The sequence below is a fragment of the Eretmochelys imbricata genome, chromosome 6 (genome assembly GCF_965152235.1).
Source record: "Eretmochelys imbricata isolate rEreImb1 chromosome 6, rEreImb1.hap1, whole genome shotgun sequence".
Taxonomy (NCBI): domain Eukaryota; kingdom Metazoa; phylum Chordata; order Testudines; family Cheloniidae; genus Eretmochelys; species Eretmochelys imbricata.
Window position 1 is genome coordinate 73,338,706 of NC_135577.1, and position 22,701 is coordinate 73,361,406.

The 22,701-nt window shown below is 42.7% G+C and overlaps 1 protein-coding gene across 6 annotated transcripts in view; it reads left to right on the forward strand.

Moving 5' to 3' along the window:
* PLCB2 (phospholipase C beta 2) overlaps positions 1-16,240 on the forward strand; it is a 68,490-nt gene extending 52,250 nt beyond the window's left edge. The window contains exons 21-32 of one of the 6 annotated variants that reach the window (XM_077818896.1): positions 44-143; positions 601-705; positions 1,515-1,600; positions 2,063-2,159; positions 3,652-3,708; positions 5,562-5,775; positions 6,091-6,259; positions 7,160-7,236; positions 9,626-9,721; positions 11,299-11,356; positions 12,085-12,171; positions 12,904-16,240. In XM_077818896.1, coding sequence (XP_077675022.1) covers positions 44-143; positions 601-705; positions 1,515-1,600; positions 2,063-2,159; positions 3,652-3,708; positions 5,562-5,775; positions 6,091-6,259; positions 7,160-7,236; positions 9,626-9,721; positions 11,299-11,356; positions 12,085-12,171; positions 12,904-13,194 — 1,437 coding nt within the window. In that variant the 3' untranslated portion in view covers positions 13,195-16,240. Of the gene's footprint in view, positions 1-43; positions 144-600; positions 706-1,514; positions 1,601-2,062; positions 2,160-3,651; positions 3,709-5,408; positions 5,776-6,090; positions 6,260-7,159; positions 7,237-7,346; positions 9,750-11,298; positions 11,357-12,084; positions 12,172-12,903 lie in introns of those variants that run through there. The other 5 variants (XM_077818898.1, XM_077818897.1, XR_013346379.1 and 2 more) reach the window with 5 other exon arrangements.
* The last annotated feature ends 6,461 nt before the right edge of the window (positions 16,241-22,701 follow it).

The following is a 22,701-nucleotide window of genomic DNA, read 5'->3' on the forward strand; positions in this document are numbered from 1 at the left end:
AGTAAGGCACCTGGGGCTTGAGCTCTTACGTTTTTCTCTCCAGATTATGATGCCAGAGTTGGCTTCTCTCAGAATTGTGGCTTTGGAGGAAGGAGGAAAGTTCATTGGTCAACGCATCATTCCCGTTATTGCTGTGCATTCAGGTAAAGTCAGGCCTTTCTGTGGAAGCTCCGTCTGTGTCTTTCATTGCTGTCCTTTGCTGTCCTGTGATCAGTTTGCTGTGCAGTACAATCTTAACCTGAGCTATGCTAGGGGTTGGTGTTAAGGAGGTGACCCCATGTGCTGATGCGAGTAGTAGTGCTAGAAACTGCGGTCCAAAGTGCAGTGGTGCTCTCTCTGGGGACCAGGGGAGATGTCGTGTTGTCCTCTCTTGAGCACAGGAGATCAGTCATTGTTGCATTCCTTTGTGTTGTGTTTGAGGGATTCAAGCAGCAGAGACCCTCCAAACTCATTGCAATGGAACCTTTGTGTAACCCATAATGCCCGAATATGAGTGCCTTCCCTTTCTCCTCCACGTCACTCACAGACTGCTGTGTTTCCTGTTGGGACATTTGGGGGGGCGGATGCCTTCACTCATTCTCTCCTGTTTTCTGTCATCAGGCTATCACCACGTTTGCCTTCGCAGTGAGAGTAATATGCCACTCACTATGCCCTCCCTCTTTGTGTACCTGGAGATGAAGGACTATGTCCCTGACACTTGGGCAGGTAATGTACTTGGAGTGCCTGACGTGGAATGTCCTTCCCTGACTCTAAACTGCTGGTATACTGAAATGGCCAGAAAAGATGAGCTACTCTCTCTGTCTGTGGGTTGGGATGGTTTTATTTACCGAGGAGAAAATTACCCTAGTGTGTGAGGCTGGAAATCTCACCCAGTGAGGTGATGGTGGGGCTCTCCTCAGTTTAGAGGTGAATTGCACACAGAGCACAGAAGAGGAGTGTGACTGGCAGTCTCTCCAAGCACACCTTCTATTTGTCTGCCGTTTTGGTTCCGCCACAGCCTACAGATCCCACCAGTCACTACTTAAGCAGTTGTTTCAATTCAAAATACCACCTACCCCAGTCAGGGTGCTTTTATTGGTCCTTTTACCAGCCTTAGTCTGAGCATCATATTTGGGAACGTCACATGGTTTTTCACCTCATTGCCAACATTTTGCACAGCTCTAGTTAGGGCTGAGGTACAGTGAGAGACAAGTGGGAAAACAGCATTCCCAGGAACAGAGTAGGCAGAATGGCAGTGTCTCCCTGTAACTTGTCGGGTGTGCTCTCACCAAGATGAGGTTGAGATGAAAAGACAGTGGGGTGGGAGAGGACCCATCCGAGAGAGGGCTGATGGCAGGGAGAATGGAAACGCATTCTAGTACTAGGAAAGGGAGCAAGGGATTTATTCAGGCTGCAGTACATCCCTCAGGCAGTTAGTGTGGAGAATGGCTATTCCCAGAAATAAAATCTGAGTGGCAGGGAAAGGGGAAATCTGATGAGTCCACTGATAATCTGGATCTGCTCTTTGTTTCCAGATCTGACTGTTGCTCTCTCCAACCCCATTAAGTTCTTTAATAATCAGGACAAGAGATCAGTGAAGCTGAAACAAGGCTCTGCAGAGGTGAGTGTTTCTACACATTCTGCAACATGCTTTGTGGGTTCAGTCTGAAATTATGCAGGGTGCTTGTCCTGATGCTTCCTCACCCTGCCAGGAGCAAGGACAGTGTAGCAGTAGTTCAGTCTTTGAAGGGTAAGTGGGGATTCAGTGTCTATTTCAGAAAGCCTTGTCTAATTCCTTGAGGCTGTGGATAGCTCCTGGTTCAGTGACTGTATAGATAACAAAAACCACCAAAGGGGAGCCTGCCTGGTGTCAGGAAAGTCATGCCCACAGATTGCAAAATTAAGCAGACAGTGGTGTTAAGCTCTTGGGAGACTCCATTGTCTCAAATGGGAAAGCATTGTACTGTTTCCCTCACTGGCTTTGCTAGGATTTATGCTTATATTGATTGGTCTATCAGTCGCCACATCTATTTCTTGGGTCTGTTTTGCTATAGTGTTGATTCACGTCTGATCTTTGTTTTAGAAGCCTGACATGCAGAAGAAGCTTACAGCAGCTCAAACCAACGGGATACTAAATTCCACCAGGACCTTTAGTTTCCATTCTTCAAATGGACCTGCAGGTAAAGCTGTAGATGTGAGTGGGACTAAAAGAATGAGGAGGAAGAAGTACATTGCTCAAACAGTGAAAGAAGGGGGTGTTGGATAGCCCTACAGATTAGTAATGGGACAGGAGCCTTTCATCTCTAGGTCACTTGCTTAAATTCTGGCCTCGTTCAATACTGAACAAAAGTTGTTACCATCCAGTTACTCTTTAGGTGTGTGTGTGAATGAGTGGGTGATTTCACTCCATTTCCAAGGGTACAACATTATAAAAATCACCATCACAATTAGCACAGTTGATAATCTCAGTAGATAAACCAAAGGTTCAATGAGCATGGAAACAGAACTATTTTCTTACCCCTAGAGGTGGTTGCTCCAGGTCAGAGTTGGGACATAATAGGTGCAGCAGTATGGATGAAGATTACATTGCCATTGCTTATGCTGAACTGTTCCTGTCCTGTGGATAAATAGGGGAGGTCACTTCCCAACATTGACAATGCAGCACCTTTCACCAGCACTAAAGTCACAAGAATATAACATTTTGGAAAGGAGCAGAGATATTGTTAAAAGAGAAACACATAACTGAGGGTGAGATAGTTCATGTTGTAAATTACCAGCAGGCGCTAAAGACATTTCTGTAAATTAACAAATTGAGCACCAGCCTTCATACCCTTTCCTCCTTACAGTCAGACATCCAGACCTGGGGAAGGGTCTCCAGATTAAAGCTATTTCTTTATAACTTCAAGCCTATGGCACCAGAATTTGTGTGCCATGTGCCATGGATGTATAGGTCCCAACCCCAGTCATCTGAAATGATGAGTCCCACAATGACCGAATCAATACAAGGATGTAGAATCTTTTTCTCTCAGAAATATATACACACTAAGCTAATTCTCTCCTTTCCTCTATTTTCACATTGGTCTAAGAAGCCCACTGACTTCAACTGGATTACTCCTGATTATGCTAGTGGTATGAGGGGAGGTCAAGGCTATCCAAATCCTCACCAACATTGGGGGCAGGAAATGTAGCTTGATGGATTTAGTGGATGACTTGGTTCTCGTCAATAACATCTCACTGTTCCTTACCTATATCTTATTTTTCTAAGCCTAATTTTGTGAGGTCCTGATTGTCTCTTTCAAAATTCTGGGTCCCTCAAATCCCATTGAAGCCACGTTGAAGGCAGTCCACGCCTGGCAAGTCTGACCTTACTGAAGTTCTGTTCCATTGTATCTGCTGAGTGCTGATGAATGTTAGACACTCTGTTGCTCAGCTGAGCTGATCCCTGAGTTCCTTCTGAGACTTGTTGCAGCTTCTGGGTATAATGTTTCTCCCCAAACAGCAAAAATGGCAGCAAGGGTATTTGATGCAGGAATATATACACAGCATCCCTTACACCAGCATAACCACCTCAGCAAGAGTGGGAATGTAGCGGAGCCCCAGCTCTCCATTCTCCACTGCTCCATTTTCAGCCCAGAGGTAGGGTATGAACAAGAATCTCTTCTGTGGTTTTAGGAGCTATGGCCTTGGAGAAGGAAGAAACTATAAAAGAAGTTGCAAAAGAAGTTGCAGGTAATTATACCGATATTACTCTAAAGGGCTCAGGGAGAAGGGATACAAAGATAGCTTTAAGCCACCTTTGTGACTCCCCTATCCTGAGCCAAATGGGGCCCATTTAGCCATCCTGCATAATTTAGAGTAGCTTCAGGACTGCTCTAATTTGTGCTCTGCTGCCTGTGGCCCCAAGGGGACATTGCAGCAGCTGTGAATGTGCACAGCAGCACTTTAGCCATGTTCTAATGCCTCCCAGCTTGCCCTCAACACACACACTGTACCAGGGGCTCCTGTAGGAGGCAGCAGAGAGCCAGCATCACCAGTAACCCAGCCAGAGAATCTCCTATGTTAAAGGAATTCCACAGTGGCCAGATCTGCTGGCTTTAAGGCCCCTTTACACTGTCAGAAGCAGTACGAAGAGGGCAACGGGGCAGCTTAAGCCCCCCAGAGGACTGAGCCCTCCATCTGTTGATTTAAATAATTTATTATTTGCCTATTTGTCTGCATCATAATGCTGTGTGATAAAACCATTACACAACATTAACATCAAAATAAAAATCCAACATGCCGGAATATACCACCCACCAAACAGGGCACAAGGATGAATCCACCTGCCCTCAGTCAAACTACCCCACTGGGATCAATTGCCAAATAACTGCCATCCATCTGCTGCAAATTTGCACACATCACAGTTATGAATATATTACTCAACAAATAAAGGATATTCATAAATTTAAAAAAACATTGTTAGGATGGAGTTATGGTTGTATAAAGATAGTTGTTAATATAGCAAGTATCTGAGTCATTACATTAGAAGGTGATAGTTCAAAAAGCCTAATTTCCTGACTCAAACATTTGTGTTTGCACTTTCTCCCTGAATTTCCTCACTTTCATATGTTCACTAGAACTAAAGTTTGGTACATTCTTACAGCTTCCCAAGCACAGACCATTATTTTCCTTAGCACCCCAATAACCTTTTAACCACAGATACCAGAGTTCTAGTGACTTGCTGCCCAAAGATAATGGAGTCTCTGTAACATTTCCCTTGCACCCTTCCCCATAATCCTTCATCTCCCCTAAAAGCCACTAGAAAACTCTTTCCTGACACCGTGGAAGGGATGTCATATATTAGAACTAGAGGCCATTATTCCCCAGACAAGAGTATACTGATCATAATTAGGGCCCTACCAAATTCATGGTCCATTTTGGTCAATATCATGGTCATAGAATGTTAAAAATAGTAAATTTCATGATTGCAGCTATTTCAATCTGAAATGTCACGGTGGTGTAATTGTTGGGGTCCTGACCCAAAAAGGAGTTGGGGGGGGGGTCGCAAGGTTATTGTACAGGGGGGTTGCTGTGCTGCCACCCTTACTTCTGTGCTGCTGCTGGCGGCGGCGGTGCTGCCTTCAGAGCTGGGCGCCCGGACAACAGCAGTTGCCCTCTAGCTGCCCAGCTCTCAAGTCAGCACAGAAGTAAGAGTGGCAATACTGGGACCCCCCCTAAAATAACTTTGCGACTCCATCCCTATATTTTCCAACTAAAATTTGTCCTGGCTTTTGGGACGCTTAATTTTGTGAATTTGTCTTGTGCCTCACGACATCCCGATGTGTCCCAACTCAATTAGGTTGACCATCAGAACAAAATACAGAAAACTGGCAGCTCCCACGGGCATGTACCCAGACCATGAATCAACCTGTTGCTTATTGACCTTGCAGTTACCCCGATGAAAGGGAGGAGGTGCTGGAGGCAGTGCTGAAAAACAGCCGGAAACAAAAGGGAATTAGAGTATGGCAAGAATGTCTGCATGAGAGAGAGGTAGGTAGGTGGGTTAGACAGACAGACAGGACTCTTTTTATACTGTATTTTAGAGCTCCAAACGGCCAGCCTTGAGGAACTGCAGAAGATGAAGCTTTTTATGAAGCTGCTGAAGAAACAGGAGAAGGAGCTGAAGGAGCTGGAGCGAAAGGGAAGCAAGCGCAGGGAAGAGCTGCTGCAGAGATATTCAGCCCTGTTCTCCGAGTTGGTCACCCAGTGTGGCAGGAAGAAGATGGCATGCCCTCGGAAAACCCAGAAAAAGAAAAGGTAAAATACAGCATAAGAAATCTCCAGATGTGCTGCACAGCACTCAGGAGGCCTTGTTGCCTGCATGCACAAGCGGTGCTAAGTGCTTCCCTCAGAGAAACACACATGAGCCACACACTTCCCTGTCTTCATGCCCATCCTCCAAAAAAGAGGCATGAAGGGGGTTGCCTATCACATATTTCCATAGGTGTGCACGGAGCTGCACATTCCTTTCTAAGAGGTGTACGGAAGGACGCTTTGATATGGTGCAGTAGGTGGAATGGATTATCTTCTGTGCTGCAGTAAGCATTCCTCCTGTATTCCTCCTGTTAACAGCAGTTTGACTGTAGAGGAGGTCATTGCAGGAGGGAATGCAGCAGAGATGGCAGAGAATGCTGACAGCCGAGTCTTGGAGCTGAAGGAGAAGCTGGAAATGCACCTGATGCAACTGTGGGAAGAGCAGTATGATGGGATTCGGAAAAAGAAAGAGCAGCATGCCACAGAGGTATGGACTGCATGTGTACTCCACCTGGGACTCACAGACTGGGGGTGACCCACAGAAAGTGTCACCAGCCAGGTTACACCTTCACTGACTGCTACCATTAGAGCATTGCAGATGCAGCCAGGCACAGGAATGCCCACCAACACAGCCCTAGTCACCAACATTGCTGTATCCTTGCAGATGACATGTTGGACTACAGCCGCTCCAGCAGATTTCATGCCAGCCATAATCAAAGCAATGCATATAGATGCAATGCCCACACACAGCATGTCCTCCGGGCCGTGAGCTACTCACGGGGCCTGATCTTGTTCCTGTTGGAATCAGCGTATTTTCTGCATCTGACTTCAGTGGAACGAAGATCAGGTCTATATACATGGTGCCATCAGACACAACATATCCCACTGAATGCCATTGGTAGACACAGTGCCCTCAGATGCATCACCACTCACAGGGAGAGTGACAGCCAGAGAGACAATACCTGAAGATAGGTCACTGCCCAAATCTAGTGATAGCCAAGGAGTCACCCAGCTCAGTCACTGCCCACCAGTACAGTGCAACCCAGAGCCCCAGTGTAACCGAGGCACTTGTATCTGCCCACACAAACTAAAGGGTAGGAACATACACACATGGTATACCCTACAAATATATGCTATGACCCAAAGGGACAGCCCCACCAATGGTGACCTGATGCAATCTACCAACACAGCTTGACCCACATACACAAATCACAATTTGCAGACACAGTGTCATATTTCCAAACCCATGTAGATTAATTGACTGTTGTAAGTAAATGGAGGATGAGGTCAATGGCAGGAGAGAGAAACCTGAATCAGTTAGATCCTGACTGTGTACTCTTGTTTGGGTTGTTTTTTTTTTTGTTGTTTTTTTGGATCCCTTCAACAGCAAATTGCCAGACTAATAGAAGTAGCAAGGGAGAAGCAGGCAGCTGAGCTGAAGGCACTGAAAGAATCGTCAGAAAGGTAAATTCTGATCATTTGAATAACAAAGTAATACTAGTATAGCACTTCATTGGTAGATCACAACGTGCTGCACTGAGCTGGGTAAGCATCACTCTCTATCATACAAATAGGCGAACTGTGTGACTTACCCAAGGTCGTGCTATGAGTCAGTGGCAGAGATGAGAGGACAACTCTGGTCTCCTGACTTCCAGAATGGCGCTCTATGTTGCACCTCCGAGCACAGTAGCAATGAAGTTAGAGCTGATCTAGCTGGCCAACACCCTATTTTATATGGATAGCAGCTTGGAATATTGTACAGCAGGTAAAATTGTTTGTAAGATGATTGCAGTTTGTGGATCTAGGCATATGTGCATTGCCATACCGGACCAGACCAGTGACCTCCTAGTCGAGTGTTCTTTCTCTGACAGTGTCCAGTGTCAAATGCATGAGAGGAAGATGCAGGAAATGCTACAATGGACATTTATAATTTTTAACTGTGAGGGTAATTGACCATTAGAACAATTTGCCAAGGGTTGTGGTGGATTCTCCATTATTGGCAATTTTTAAATCTAGATTGGATGGTTTAAAAGATCTGCTATACTTCAGAATGAATTATTTTGGGAAGTCCTCTGGCCTGTGTTATACATGACATCTGACTAGATGATCACAATGGTCCCTTCTGGCCTTGAGATCTATGAATTTATGGAGTAAGATGCTCTGAGGGGAAATTTCTTCCTACCCCAGGCAGGCTTATGTCCTGAAACATGAAGATTTATAGACCTTATATTTTATCCTGTTTAGTGTAATTGACAATATTTGCATTGTCAATATAAATGTCTGACTCCTACTAAGTTCTTAGCTAAGATAGTATCTTGTAGAAATGAATTTCATAGGTTAATAATTACATGCTGTGTAAAAAGTGTTTTTATTTATTGGGTTTAAATTTACTGCCTTTACGTTTCACAGAAAGATATCCAGATCTTTTTCCTGAGTAGTTATGGTTAAATTAGAACCCAATAATGTGTGCGAGTAATTCAAATGATTACTTCCACTGTGCATTATCTCACATTTTTCAACACTAAACTGTATTTGCTCTCTGAAGTTCTTTAGTCTTTTTTAGTTTTGACTAATACATCATTTTGTGTCATGTGCAAATGTTGCCAACTAACTATTCAACATATTTTCCAGATCATTAATAAATATATTAAACAACACTCATTCTAGTACAGAACATTGGGGCACCCAATTTTTAATCTTTTGCCATGTTGAACATTAACTGTTTATTCTTGTTATTTTCTATCTCTTAGTTAGTTTCTGTTTCAGTTGCCTCTCACCCTATAACTACACCGTTTCTTTAATAGTCTTTTTGAGTGACTTTGTTAAAGCTTTTTGAAAGTGCAAATAATATCAACCAGTTCTCCTTTATCCACTATTTTGCTGACATATTAAAAGAATTCTAGTAAATTAGAGAACAGTTTTCCTATGCAGTAGCCATGTACATCTAGATGTTTTATATTTCTGCTTTTAATTAAACTTTCCAATTAATTTTCCTAGAACTAAAGTAATGCTCACTGGCCTCTAATTCCCAACATCACCCCCGTGCTTTTTTAAAAGATGGGCATGCTATTTGTTATCCTCAAGACCTCCAATATAGTAGCTGAGTTTAATGGGAAATTGCATCTTTTTGTGACCAGCTCAGCCATTTCATTCATTTTAAAGGTCCTTTGTCCCTCTTGGACAAATACCATCCTGACCTGGAGAATTTTTGCTTTTTTAGCAATTTATTCCCTAGTGGGCCTGCTAGACCCATCGATTCACATGCATGTTTCCTATTTCTGATATACTTAAAGAATTTCCTGTTATTTGTTTTTGTCTTTGCTATTTGCTCTTAAATTCCCTAAGGCTTCCTAATTTCCATTTCATATGTTATCTGCTATAGGTTGCACTCCTTTCTATTAACTTCATATGGGCTGGATTTCTGTTTTTTCATGAACACTGGTTTGGCTCAAATATCCTCTTTTAACTTTCCCATGTAATCATACAAAGCCTTCCTGCTTCTTTTTACTTAGGGTTATGAGTACTTTCTGTGTCTCTTATCAATAGTCTAGTGGAGACAAGTGTAGCAAAGTGTTAAGAGTATTCAGAATGGATTTGCATGATGTAACCCAAGTATAATGTCCGTGTGTATTTTGTCCTAGCTCCTAGGATCACTCACCTCGGGTAAGGAACATTTTAAATCCAGTAAACAAAGGGTCTTATTTTAGATCTCTTCTGAAATTTTCCCTTGCTACCAGGTTTGCCATTCTTGTATGAAAAGCTCTCCAAGACAGGTGTTTAAAGAAACCAGTTGTTCATATATAGTGTCTGAGGGTTGTTGGTCCTGTCATTCATGACATCTTCATCTCTGCAGTGATACTAAAGAGATAAAGAAGAAGCTGGAGGCAAAGAGACTGGACCGGATCCAAGCCATGACCAAAAGTACCATTGACAAGACTGCTCAGGAGAGGTACTGGTTGGACAGCCTAGGGCTTGGTCTGCACAGAACAGAGAACGATCCCAGGCAGGGAACTCCATTGCACTGTGGTCTTCATCACCACTAGGCAGTTAGTAACCGCCACCAAATTGGACATGGAAGGCAAACCCATATACCTCACTCCCTTATCAGCCTAATTTCAGGTACCCTCGAAGGATGGTATTGCTCCAGCTTTGGTCTGTCTTCCTGTGGGCTGGATTTCCATCCCTCCCCCTGTTGCCATCACCGTCTGGTAAACAGGCACATATGCTCTGAGAGGCCAAATTTCTAGACACAGTAGTAAGGGCACTGCTCTGCAGTGCCTTCCATACACATAGTGTTATAGGGGAAGATCAGCTCCACGTAGTACAACCTTAAATGGTTTGATCCTGAAAGGAGCTGACCACCTGCAATTCCCTTTGAAGTTAGTAGGAGCTGTGAGTGCTCAACATCTCTCAGAATCAGACCCAAAGAGTCCGTATGAAAACCCCCTGAGGTCATTACAAATGGATGAAGGCGTTCTGCTGTAGTTCTTAAGGCTGGAAAACCTTGACTAGATCAGTGTGCTTGCATGGAGAAGAATCTCCCTGTGGGACTTACCACAAGTTGGTATGGTCGGTACCTTCGTTTTGGTGTTTTCCACTATCCTAGAGGCTCTGCTCTCTTGTTTATCTTAGTCTCTTACTCATTAAGGTAGCAAAGAAGCCTCAATATCTTCCAGCCATTTCAATTTTTCAGATGAAGGCTGGGAATGCAGCCTTTTCCTAACACTCCTTACCTACACTACACCTTGGTGGAGATGGATCTCAGATTAAGCTAAAAAGAAGCTCCTCCATAAAGCCTCTCTTTAGAGACTATTTATGAGCATCTATTATTAGCCTCAGTTAAGATCCAAATACAACTTTTGAGACTCGTAACCTTAGTAAGGTACTTTGGATGCTTATTAGCTTGGAACATATAATGTTATATGCCACCTTCCTTTGTACTGTATATCAGGGGTCGGCAGCCTTTCAGAAGTGGTGTGCCGAGTCTTCATTTATTCACTCTAATTTAAGGTTTCGCGTGCCAAAGTAATACATTTTAACGTTTCTAGAAGGTCTCTTTCCACAAGTCTATCATATCTAACTAAACTATTGTTGTATGTAAAGTAAATAAGGTTTTTAAAATGTTTAAGAAGTTTCATTTAAAATTAAATTAAAATGCCGAGCCCTCTGCACCGGTGGCCAGGACCCGGGCAGTGTGAGTGCCACTGAAAATCAGCTCCCGAGCCGCCTTCGGCATGCGTGCCATAGGTTGTCTATCCCTGCTGTACATGTTACAATAATTTTCTATGTTTTTTTATTTGCCCGTGCCTCAAATTGGTACTTCCATTAGCACATTTATATACAATGTAATATCCTTCCTGGTTATAAATGCAGTTCGGTCTTTCTGTATGGACACGAGCAGCCCTAGCTTAAGCATGAGAATTTATGGTAATTTTACTGACATTTGGCTAACTGGTGACTTGGATAAAGATAATAGATAAACAGGATTTATTTTTAATAATAGCTGCTGTGGTTGTGTTTTTAAAGATTAAAGAGAGAAATTAATCATTCACACATTCAGGAAGTGGTGCAGATGATCAAACTGGTAAGTGTCTCTATGGAAACCTTCTGCAGCATCTTTGTTCTCACCCAGGTGCTGTTGTCTTGTGTATGTACTGTGTGCGCTTCACTGTTTTGTGCAAACATTGAGTTCTCTTAGGTATATAGTCCTACTGCACTGGATCCTCAAGATATATGCAGATCCAAATCTTTAGTGACTATGCTTTCTGTGATAGTGTGAAGACAGCTACAATCTTGCTAAGGATTGTAGTCCTGCCAGCTGGAGATAAAAGAGATTTCTCCAGGTTTCTGCAAATCCACCTAGCAGGCTGCTGCAGGGAAAGAATTTTCTAGCATGGCTATTCAGCGACATGGCTTTATGTCCCACTATCACTGCGATTATTCATGTGCTTAAAGTTAAGCATGTATGAAAATCTTTGCAAACCTGGGGCCCTACTGAGCACAGTTTCTACAGTACGTGGTGGAGCCACTGTTGTGATGAGCAGATGCAGCCATGGTATACATTGTGTGTTCATGCAATGATCTCCCCATCACTATAGGTAATCACCAGCTTTTGAACACAGCACCTTGAACACTAAAGGAGTAACTCCATTAGCTGGCAGAAATAGTAGGGCTAGAGGGGGATGTGACACGCACTTTATAAGCATGTTACATACAGCTTTGGCCATACAGAACTTTCTCTGCAATGTTTATACAGCTCCGTTGAGAAATGTCTCTTTTAAAACTTAAATTTGTTTTTTTTATTCCTTGAAGGTGACAGAAAAGATGGCCAAGTACCAAGAGAAACTGGAAGAGAAGCAGGCAGATTGTTTAGAAAAGATCAAGGAGAAAGAAAGCCAGGTAAAGGCAAAGAAGAATCCAGGATTTAATGTGGTTACTCAGTACAGTAAATCCAGGACTTAATGTGAGAGCCAGTCCTCTTTATGAACTCTCTTCTGATAACACCACCCTATATAGTCGCAATTCCACGTACACATATCGCATATGATTAGTTCCCACTTCAGACACATCCCATACAAGTTACACAGAAATGGTATGATTTGGAGAACATGGAGCTCATCTCTAGGTCACTGCATCAACTCCAACCTATACAAGTTGATAGAGACCAAAAATTGTTACCATCTGGAATGCTTCTTGATGGCCTATGTGAAATGAGTTAGTGATCACAGTTCAATCTTCAACAGACTATGGTACAAATATAAAAAATACAATTAACTGGCACCCCTATTACAGTCCTCACCAGAGAAGCCAAGGTTGCCTCAGCTATGGACAATAAATTGCCCTCTCCCCTCATGAGATGAGCCTCCCAAAACAGGATTCAGACATGGTGGGGTTCTGATGAGAAGTTTACACGGTCACTGCCTTGATGTATGTGTTCTGTGGGTAAAGAATTTCAGCCTCCACTGCTAAAACCCAGTCCTTTCACCAGCACTAAATTCACTTTTCAAATTAAGAATTCTATAAAAACCCAGTTTGGAATTAACTTTACATTGCTTCTCCTGTGTTCTGAGAGTGACACCAGGACACACGCCTCTCATTTACTGAGTGACTGATTTTTTTCCCTATTTGCAGCTCCAGAAGGAGGCCTTGGCAGAGTATGAGGAGAAAGTGAAAACCCTTAGCATGGAGGTACAAGATTTGGCAAGGAACTGTGTGAAAATCTGCTTCCCTCTGGAGGCTAATATCAAGAAGGAAGAAGCCCTGAATGCCAGCAGTGAAGGAAAACAAGGGTCTAAGGACCAACCAGAAGGAAAGATACCTGGAGCTGAGATATCATGGCTTGAGACATCCATGGCTGAGACCTCCATAGCTCAGACTCAGAAAGTTGAGTTGTCTGAACAAAATCAGGAAAGCAGATTATGAGAGATGCTTCTCCTAATCCTTATTCTGCTTCTGGAAGCTCATTTCAAACAATTAATAGGGTCTACAGTAAAGTTATGCACATGAAATAAACTTAATCTACTCAGAAGACCATCCTTCCCAGCCAGGGAGTTGTATGGGTTGCTGAAGTTCACCAGAAACTTCCTACTTTCTTCTCTGTCCTTCAGAATGTGGAAGAGAAGAGATTTTAGGGGATCGCCTGTAGCTGAGAGATTTGGTCTGTAGGAAACACCTTGTCTTCCACTCCGGCTTAGCAGCAGGTATTTCAGGAGCATGAGTGACTTCATGACTGGCAATTCTGACACAACTAGCATTGTCTTCATCTCAGACTTCATCCAATTTATTCTGTTTATAGAAGAACCTTCCACAGACTAGAAGAGAGATGGAATGTCACTTTAAGGAACCTCATGCCATCAGTGCACCATTTTCCCTCTCTCAAACAGAATAGTGCTGGCTCCATGGATTTCTCCTATTGGTGGAGGAAAAAAGAATCTCAAAGAGAATTATGCTGGTGTTCACACACCATTTTAGATAAATTGCAGTGGAAAAAAAACCCCTAGGAAATGGAAGGAGAGTACTCTATGATCAGTTTCCTAGATTATTTTTTTTAAATGTCTTCTTTTTCCTAGTGACTGTTTTTCATTTCTGCTGTATCTTTTGGAAGCTAGTGGTTCTACAGACAGATTTTGTGGGACCAATTTAGACTTGGGTTGACCCCTCATAAAATGTATAGACAGAAAATCTGTAAGGGCTCTCTAATACTCACCTGTAGAAATTATGCAGAGAAATGAGCCATTTCTCCCACCTATTACTGCAAAGTAATCTAGAGAACTCCTGTGGACATTCCATAAAGTTTTCTAAAGAACTCCATCAAGATTCTCCAATGAAGCCATGATAACTCCACATTTAGGGCCCTTTTGGAAGCATACAGTCACAATTTTGAAAACTTTTAATTTATTTTAAGGGTAAATAAACATAGTTTCCTTAAATGTTCCTCATACTGTAAGGACACCTGTTTGATTGGCTTGCCTATCAAAAAGTACAGCAATTTGTTTCAAAACCTGCCTCAAAATGCTTTGCGCAAGCTAAAACCTCCTATTCACTATGCTTCTGTATCAATTTATTACAACAAAAGATCAGCAAATTCTCCAGCAGGCGGTGCAGTCTGAAGAAGTACAGTGTGGGAGGAATCAGGGAAGAGACACTCCTTCAGTACATACGCTACACAGGAGGTTTGTGGTGTTTATCTCAGCTTGCTAGGGGCTCAAGGAGGTTTGTATGCGGTTTACCCTTTGGCACACATGCTGCCATGCAGTGTGTGTAACAGTGCAGTACGTAGCCTCTTCCCTATAGTATATTCAGATTTCTGACTGCCTCAGTAGTTATTTCTAGCTGTAATTGCAGACTGACGGGCATAATACACATGTTCAATTACACAGCTTAGTTTTGAGGTACGTTAGTCCTGACCTTAAGACTTTCTGCATGTTTTGACTGCAAATGGGAGGATGTGACCCTTAGATTGTCTGAGACCTGGTGTCCATTTGATGCTACTGCTGCTCTTGGGTAATACAAAGCTTTCCAGCGTAAGGTGAACAAAACCAAATATCAGGGGGCAATATTCCTAGTTACTCATTTCTGCACGTGGGGCAGGAAGAGAGTGGTGTGTGTGTGTGTGTGGAAAGTGACGTTGTGGGGGGATGTGTGGAAAGTGACCTTTGCATGCCCTATATTCTACGATTGTTCAAGGCTCTGCCTGGTCCCCAGTGTAAATTCTAGCAATCTCCTCAGCCTCTGGAAGCTGGAAAGCAGAGAATAGCATAGTTCAGGTCACTCTGGTTGTGCCCCCTCTTTGCCCTGACACAGCCCCTACACCAGGGACTGGGACAGGCTTAGCAAATAACCCTAATGCCAGTTCTACAATGGCTGTTTCCAGGACTTTTGCATGCTTGTCCGCAACTCTTTTCCTGGTCAGTACAGCAATGAATTGGGATTTATGCACTGATTTGCTGATTTGATACACGTTAACTTGTGCAAGCAGTGCAGTTAATACTATTGGAAGCAATAATCTTTACATTATTACATGATAACATGTGTTAATGCTATTGCATTTATCTCTCGATAAATCATTCAGCCCTGTGAGTCATTCATTTGGAAACAGCGAGACTTAATGAAAGGAAGTGGGACAAGCATGCACTTTGGCATACTGTTTCTGTAGGACTGCATGATAACGACACCATTCAAAGATCCAGTCTCAGCATGAAATAGAGCAACCTTACCACTGCTATAATATATACCCATTCCCAATAGCCCCAAAGGGTCATGCCAGCAGCGAAGCATTCCCTGGGTTGAGGGAATCCTCCCGTGCTTGGATCTGCCAGCTTTCGGGCAGCTTTGTGGTGCTGGAGCCATGGCACACTGGAGAATTGGGGTCATTATCTCTGTAAAAGTTTTATCCTCTTTAAACTCCCTTTAGCATATTCTAGTAATAGAGGAACTAGTGAGAGAGTGTGATTTACAGTGCGATTTGAAATGTTTCTTTTATCCTCTGATTATTGGAGCCTTTGACCTTAACTTGATAGACAACACTAGAGCAAAGGAAGAGGTGTTCCTGACCAGAAAGATGCTACTTTTCCCCATGTTCTGTTTTTTTATGACACCAAGCGCCATCTCCCAAACAAAGTATTCACCGTTGTAGAAATGTTCTCTACGGGTCTGTATCTTGTTTGGAGCGGCAGGGAGCAGCAGGCTTAGTTTTAGTGGTTCTACAAAAAATGGTGGTTATTATACTAGATACTACCGTGATGAATGCATTACAAAATGTAGATAGACATGAAATTAGCTCAGGTTTGATACTACAGAGAAGTCCTAAATCTGGTTTAATGGCTGGGTAAAGGAGATAATGTACCTCCTCTGTAGCATTGCATTTGCATGAGATATGCATTGATTTTATTAAAATACAGGAGTGGGATTGTGTATTGTAAATTTGTGACATATTTATTTCTGGAAAATAAAACACATTTCTATAAAACTTCTGACACACTTCTTTCTTGAGTGTGGGGCAGGCTAGCGGGAATGGAATAGACTACAGGTGTGTGACAACAAGAACATTAAGCTTCCATTGTTCTGAGTTATCTATGTTCTCAGCTCTGTTACTTTCCATAGTGCTGGCTGCAGATGTTGACCCCACTGTGCATTTCTTAAATAAAGTTTTAGTTAGGTGAAATGATATTCTTAATGTAGTATGTTTCTCACGCATGTACAGTAACTCCTCACTTAACGTTGTAGTTATATTCCTGAAAAATGCGACTTTAAGCAAAACGAGGTTAAGCAAATCCAATTTCCCCATAAGAATTAATGTCAATGGGGGGGTGGGGGTGGGTTTAGGTTCCAGAGAATTTTTTTTTGCCAGACAAAAGACTCTCTCTCTCTCTCTCTCTATATATATATATACACACACACACATAGTATAAGTTTTAAACAAATTTAATACTGTACACAGCAATGATAATTGTGAAGCTTGGTTGAGGTGGTGGAGTCAGAGGGTGGGATATTTCCCAGGGAATGGCTTACTGCTAAATGATGAACTAGCAATTGGCTGAGCCCTCAAGGGTTAACTCATTGATGTTACTGTAGCCTCACACTCTACAGGGCAGCAGGAATGGAGGGTGGGGAGACAGCATGGCAGACAGAGACAGGCACACACACTGAGTGTGAGAGAGAGAGATGCACATTTCCCCTTCAAGTATGTTGACCCCACTCAGTGTACCCCAAGTACACTACCTTCTTAAGTTAATCAGCAAGCTGAGACCACAGCAGCTGCTGCCAGGAAGCTCCCTCTGTCCTGAGCCCTGTCCTGTGTCCCCCTACTCTATGGAGATGGGGTATGCAGGGTGCAGGAGCAGCACATAGCAGTGGGGGAGGGACAGCTGAACTGCCAGCAATTGATAGCCTGCTGGGCGACTGCTGCACAGGGAACTTAGGGGAGTTGATAGGGGGCTGCCGGTCCACCCTGGTTCCAAGCCCTCACTGGCTCGCTGCAACGGGCTGCTCTTCCTGCAAGCAGTGGACAAAGCAGATGGCTACCAAACGACATTATAAGCGAGCATGTTCTCTAATTGATCAGCAATGTAACAACGGTAAGTGAGGAGTTACTGTACTCCTTCCCAGATAGCAGTGCTCCACTGACTTACATATTCTATTGATAATTCTGTTTACATCAAAGCAATTTATACCACTAGAATGTCATTCCTGACCCTTAAATCAAGGGTACAGGGTTATCCTCACCTACTCTTTTTCAGTGTGGTGCCTTCTTCCTTCCTTCTCATGAGCCTGAGTTATGAGAGAATTCCAAGACACACAGTTCCATTTAATTTAAAAATGCAGTTCCAGCTGGAGAGGGCATCCCAGAACTTGGAGGATTTTCATTATCTGGATCCAAATTATGTCTCTTGGGTTCATCTCTAGTTATACCAAAAAAAGGGAGTCCCAAGAGACAGAAGGATGTTTCAGTTGATATGCCTACAGAAATGACTGGCAGCAATATTAATCATGGGTGAATCTGGAAATGTGCTGCAGTTGGCCAATACCAAAGCCTAACAAAATTGAACTCCATTTACTTCGTCACAGTTTGTGTCAAACAGAAGTAGACTGAAGGAGTTAGAAAAAAAGTTGGCATAAACTATGCTGAAATCACTCCTGTTTCCCATGTTCACTACCAGCTACTTGATGTATGTGTGCGCGTTATGTACATGTACAGCTACCATCAGCTCAGCAGTAGCAAAAACCAAACCTTGTTTACAGTCTTCGTAGTCCCTTCCCTGGATCACAGCCAGGCCTGCTCAGAACCAGCACCTTATTCGTCACAGAACCAGCTCCCATGCACATGCAGGAACTGCCCCTAACTGAAATCACCTAAAAATGCAGCTGCATCTCTGGCCAAAATCATCCTTTTTTTAAACACTAAATCGTGCTAGACTGCAAATATGTCCATTGCATGGTCCAGTTTATGAACTGCAACAGCCCTCAAGCCAAAGTGGACTGTGGAAGGCAGATTTTTTTGGTTTGCAGGCCCAAATATGTAGAAAAATATTGTCTGGTCTATTAAACAGGCTTTGTGCCATAGCGAAACATCTCAGCCAACAAATATAATTGCACCACTCTAAGACTTCACTGTACTGATATTTTGAATAAACCAATTAAATTAATTCTGACTTACTTTATTGGCTTGTAAAGATGCCATAATTGTTGTTCTTTCTTGCATCAGCTTCTCTTAGCTAATGTAGCCTTAGTTTCAGAATGGAAGTCTTCTAACAGAATTATAATTAATTATTAATAAACAGTTTAGTAAATCATGAGATAGGTTATCCATAAAAGTTATGGGTATTAAAAAAATTATACTTATGTCAATAACAGAGACATGGCTACGTTTAAATCAGATACACTGACAAAATCTGCAATGTGCACAAACCCCAAACTTTCCTACCCTTTTTCCAATAGTAATAGGTATTTGTTAGTAGCATCTCATTTACATGTATATATTTTAACTTATAATACTAATTGCTGGCTGCTCATTAGATCTATATACTAAATGTGTAAGTCAACATGTAATTGTAAACTTGTGCTTACTTTTTTAAAATGCTTTCAAATAAAAACAACCAAGCCCCAACATTGTCTGATTTTTAAGAAACTCTTTATTTATTAACCAAAGGAGTTTTGTCATTATGACTACAACTTACATATGACTAACCAGCGTTGTCTGTTGTCTTAAATCGATGGTCCTGCATTGCACTGTTAGATATCAAAATATGGTGCGGTGGGGCATTCACAAAATGTGCATCTTATTCAGCTATCCAAACAAAGTTTTAAATACTTTTATACACGTTAAACTGCACACCCCCTAACTAATATACATACACTCTGGGGGTAACAAGAAGTTCTGAGGGGCTAAGATAACTGAGGCCTATTCTCTGACAGTGTGTGTGAGAGAGGGGCCTCCTGTTCTCTCAAATGTAATAATTGCACAGCTAAACACAGGTATGTTGAAGCTAAATGAAGTGGCAGATCTTACTATGCTAACCCCAGTCTGTGTCTTCCTATACTTCATACACATACAAATACAATTCATAAACTAACCTTCTTTGGGAATACTAAAAACAGATTGCTCTTTTATGCTGATTGGAGCACTCCAGAGAACTGCGCCAATAAAACATTGACCTGGTGAAGATGAATTTTCTATCAGAATGAGCATTGGGAATCCACCTATGACTGCATTGTCATAGGGAGCTGTGCACCTGGGTCACAGCTATTCAGTAAGGGAGTTCCCGAAAGACACGTTTTCGCTGATTCTTTATATTGGAACATGGATTATCAACACTGTGCCAATAAACTCAGTATTTTTACTCCATTTTCTCTGCTTTACCCTAACATTCTCTGCATCACTAGTTCAGAGGAATAGCTGCTGGGAAAGACTGGAATTGGATTTTTCTGTTGCTGCCTTCCCACTCATCTCCCCTTGAATTACAAAGCACATCTTGAATTACAAAGCTCTGATGCCAGTGTAGGTATGTAACACATATTTGTCATCCTTTCATGCTTCATCATATTGACTTAGCAGACTCTGCCATCAGAGTGGACCTCCAGGCACTACTGCAATACAAGTAATAATAATAATAGCTCTACCTCTCCTGAGACCAGTGCTTTACACAGTCCATGTTTGATACCTCATGTTAATATAAAGAAAGCAGTAACATCCTCATTGCTTTCCAGTCAGACCAATTCCTTTGCTTTTCTGGAACGATTTCCCTCTCATCCGCTGGAATTTAACTCAAATTAAACTGATTGAGCTGATTTAAAATTTAACTGATGCCTGAGGACCTAAAACACCTCAGTGGAGTGGAGCTAGAATCAGGAAGCAGTTTATTGTTTTCACTCAAAAATCAGCTCAATCTGAGAGCATCAGTTGTTTTGCAATTAGGAACATGTTAATTAGTCCTCTGCCCTCTACACCTGGGACTAGACATGGAGATGGAGAATCGCATCGATAAACAATGGGACTGCCACAAGAGAGAGGCCAGCTTTACTAAGGATGCCACAGATTAGCAGTTTTACTTTAGAGCTCTCTCTCCTGTACCATTCATGAGATGGAAGAACAGAGGATAATAAATCCACATCTATAGACACACACGAGCGAGAAGCCAGGACTGGGACATTGGCCCTTCAATTGCCAAAACACAGGCTTCTACCCCATGAGCTAAAGGAGAACTAATTGCTGGGCTAGCAGAAGCAATAGGTCACTTGTCCTCTGTATGGGCCAATATCACTCACATACACAAAGAGCCAGGACAGTATAGGAGAGGCAGAAACTCTTCTTTTTTGTCTTCCAAGACAAAAGCGGATAAAACAAAACAGAACTACCTGCTGGTCCCTGAGAGACTTTCCATTCTCTTCACCATCAGTCCCAGGGATCTTTCCGACTATGCTGACAGTGTTCCCCAACCACATCTTATCATTAGTACTGTTTCCACAATACTATTCACATGGAGCCCTGAAATTGGCTGCAAGATTTCTGAGGGTAAAGTTGCATGGTCAAAACATGTAGCTCATACTCTCCTCTGCTTTTCTTTTAGTTCCATTAGCCATCATCTCCAAGTTGCTTATTAATTCCTTGTCAAGTTGACACAAGGCTGGAGATGACATTCTGTTGGGATGGGAAAATGACAAATGTTCTTTGGTGTTATTCCACTCCTTGCCACAGCCTGGTCTCACTGAGGTTTCTTGAAGGAGGAGCTTAGCTATCTGCCTTTCCAAACAATCAAGGCTGAACGAGGACATGCCTGCTCAGTGATATTTGAGAAAGTAATTTTAGGACTTATGATTAATGTTATGGGATACAAATAGCACTTTTTAAAAGCAGAGAAAAAACAAGAACATGACTCATGTCACGGCACTGCATACGTTTCTACTATGTAGCTTCTGTCATAAAATGAAGCAGCAGCATTGTTTCCCTGACAGCCTATACAGAGAGCTGGACGAAACACAGGGAATGCGTTTAATGTACAGTTGTACCCCTCTTCCAAAAAGATCCGAATGCGCTTTGCAGACTGTATATATTAGGCTCACTCGCTGACTATTAAAATGAAACTACAGCTGAGGCAGAATGCAAAATACACTCTGCATCAGCAACACCATATAACAGTTCTTAGGGAGAAAAGTAAAGCAACCTAGCTACCATAGTGACGAGCCATTTATAATATTCTATCTGGGAATGTGTCTCCAGTTGAAATTAGATGGAATTTAGGCAGCATGTAATTAGCCAAAGTGGGATGCAGCCAGGACACGGGCTAATAGATCTACTCACGCAAATAGTGCTATGCAAACTTTAATGATTACAAGTGAGAAGGAATCTTCTTTTATGCCCTCTCTGAGAGGTGATACTGTTAGCAGCACAGGGTCCCATAACATCACACCAGGACACTGTTTCAAAAGATTCTGTGGAAAGAATACCACCTTCTGAATTGCTAGCATCACTTATTCCTGCAGCATTCTTGCAGCTCTAGCCAAGTATACTGACCAGACCAGACCCTGCATAGTGTACACGGGTTCTCAGGACAATTTTTTGGTGCCCTCAAAGTGTGGCCACCAACTTTTGCTGATGGCCACTCTCCCACTTTTTCCTAAAATATGTAATTAGCTTTAGGAAAAACAAATAAATATGCACAGGTCCAAACCATTGTAATTGATTTATTGCTAGCTAGTAAGTCTGTTGTGAAAGTGATATTAACAAACACACAAGTATCATTTTTCACAGCAGACTTACTCAGCCCTGCCAAGACTGGAGACAAATTAAGCCCTGGATGGGAGGTCAGGGGAGGCAGCGGGGGTCTGGAGCCCAAAGCCCTGCAGCCAAAGCCCAAAGCTCTGCAGCCAGAGCCTGTGCCCCGCCACCCCAGGGCTGAAGCCCAAAGCCTCATCCCTGGGAAGGTGGGGAACGCACTGGCTGCCTGCTCCTCAAGGTTGTGCCCCATGTGTCTCCAGAGAGGGGTAGGGCCCAACCCTTGCTGGCGGACTCAGCAATCAACACTAAGCTGGAGCATCCATGAGCAAGGGAAAGGAGAGCAAGTGACTACTTCCTCTCCCCCTCGCCCGCCATCACAGCCCAGATTGCTGTGGCAGCAAGAAAAGCCCCTGGTGGCCACATTTGAGAAATGCTGGTGTAAGATATCTGATGAGATTATAACACAAGGTAGAATGGCAAATGGCTTTCTTGAGGCTGGTAATGGAAAAAGAAAAATTAATGATAACCAAGATAAGCCTATTTTACATAGTATATGGCAGGTCTTTAGAAAAACTTTAGATTCTCTCCATGCTCACATTCTTTTGCTACTCTGTGCAAGGTACCAGAATATGGACTTTTTCAAAAGGAGACTTCTAAACAAGTGATACAGTGTGGGGGCTTGTCTCCGAGCCTCCAGTTTTCCTATGCAGGCTCCC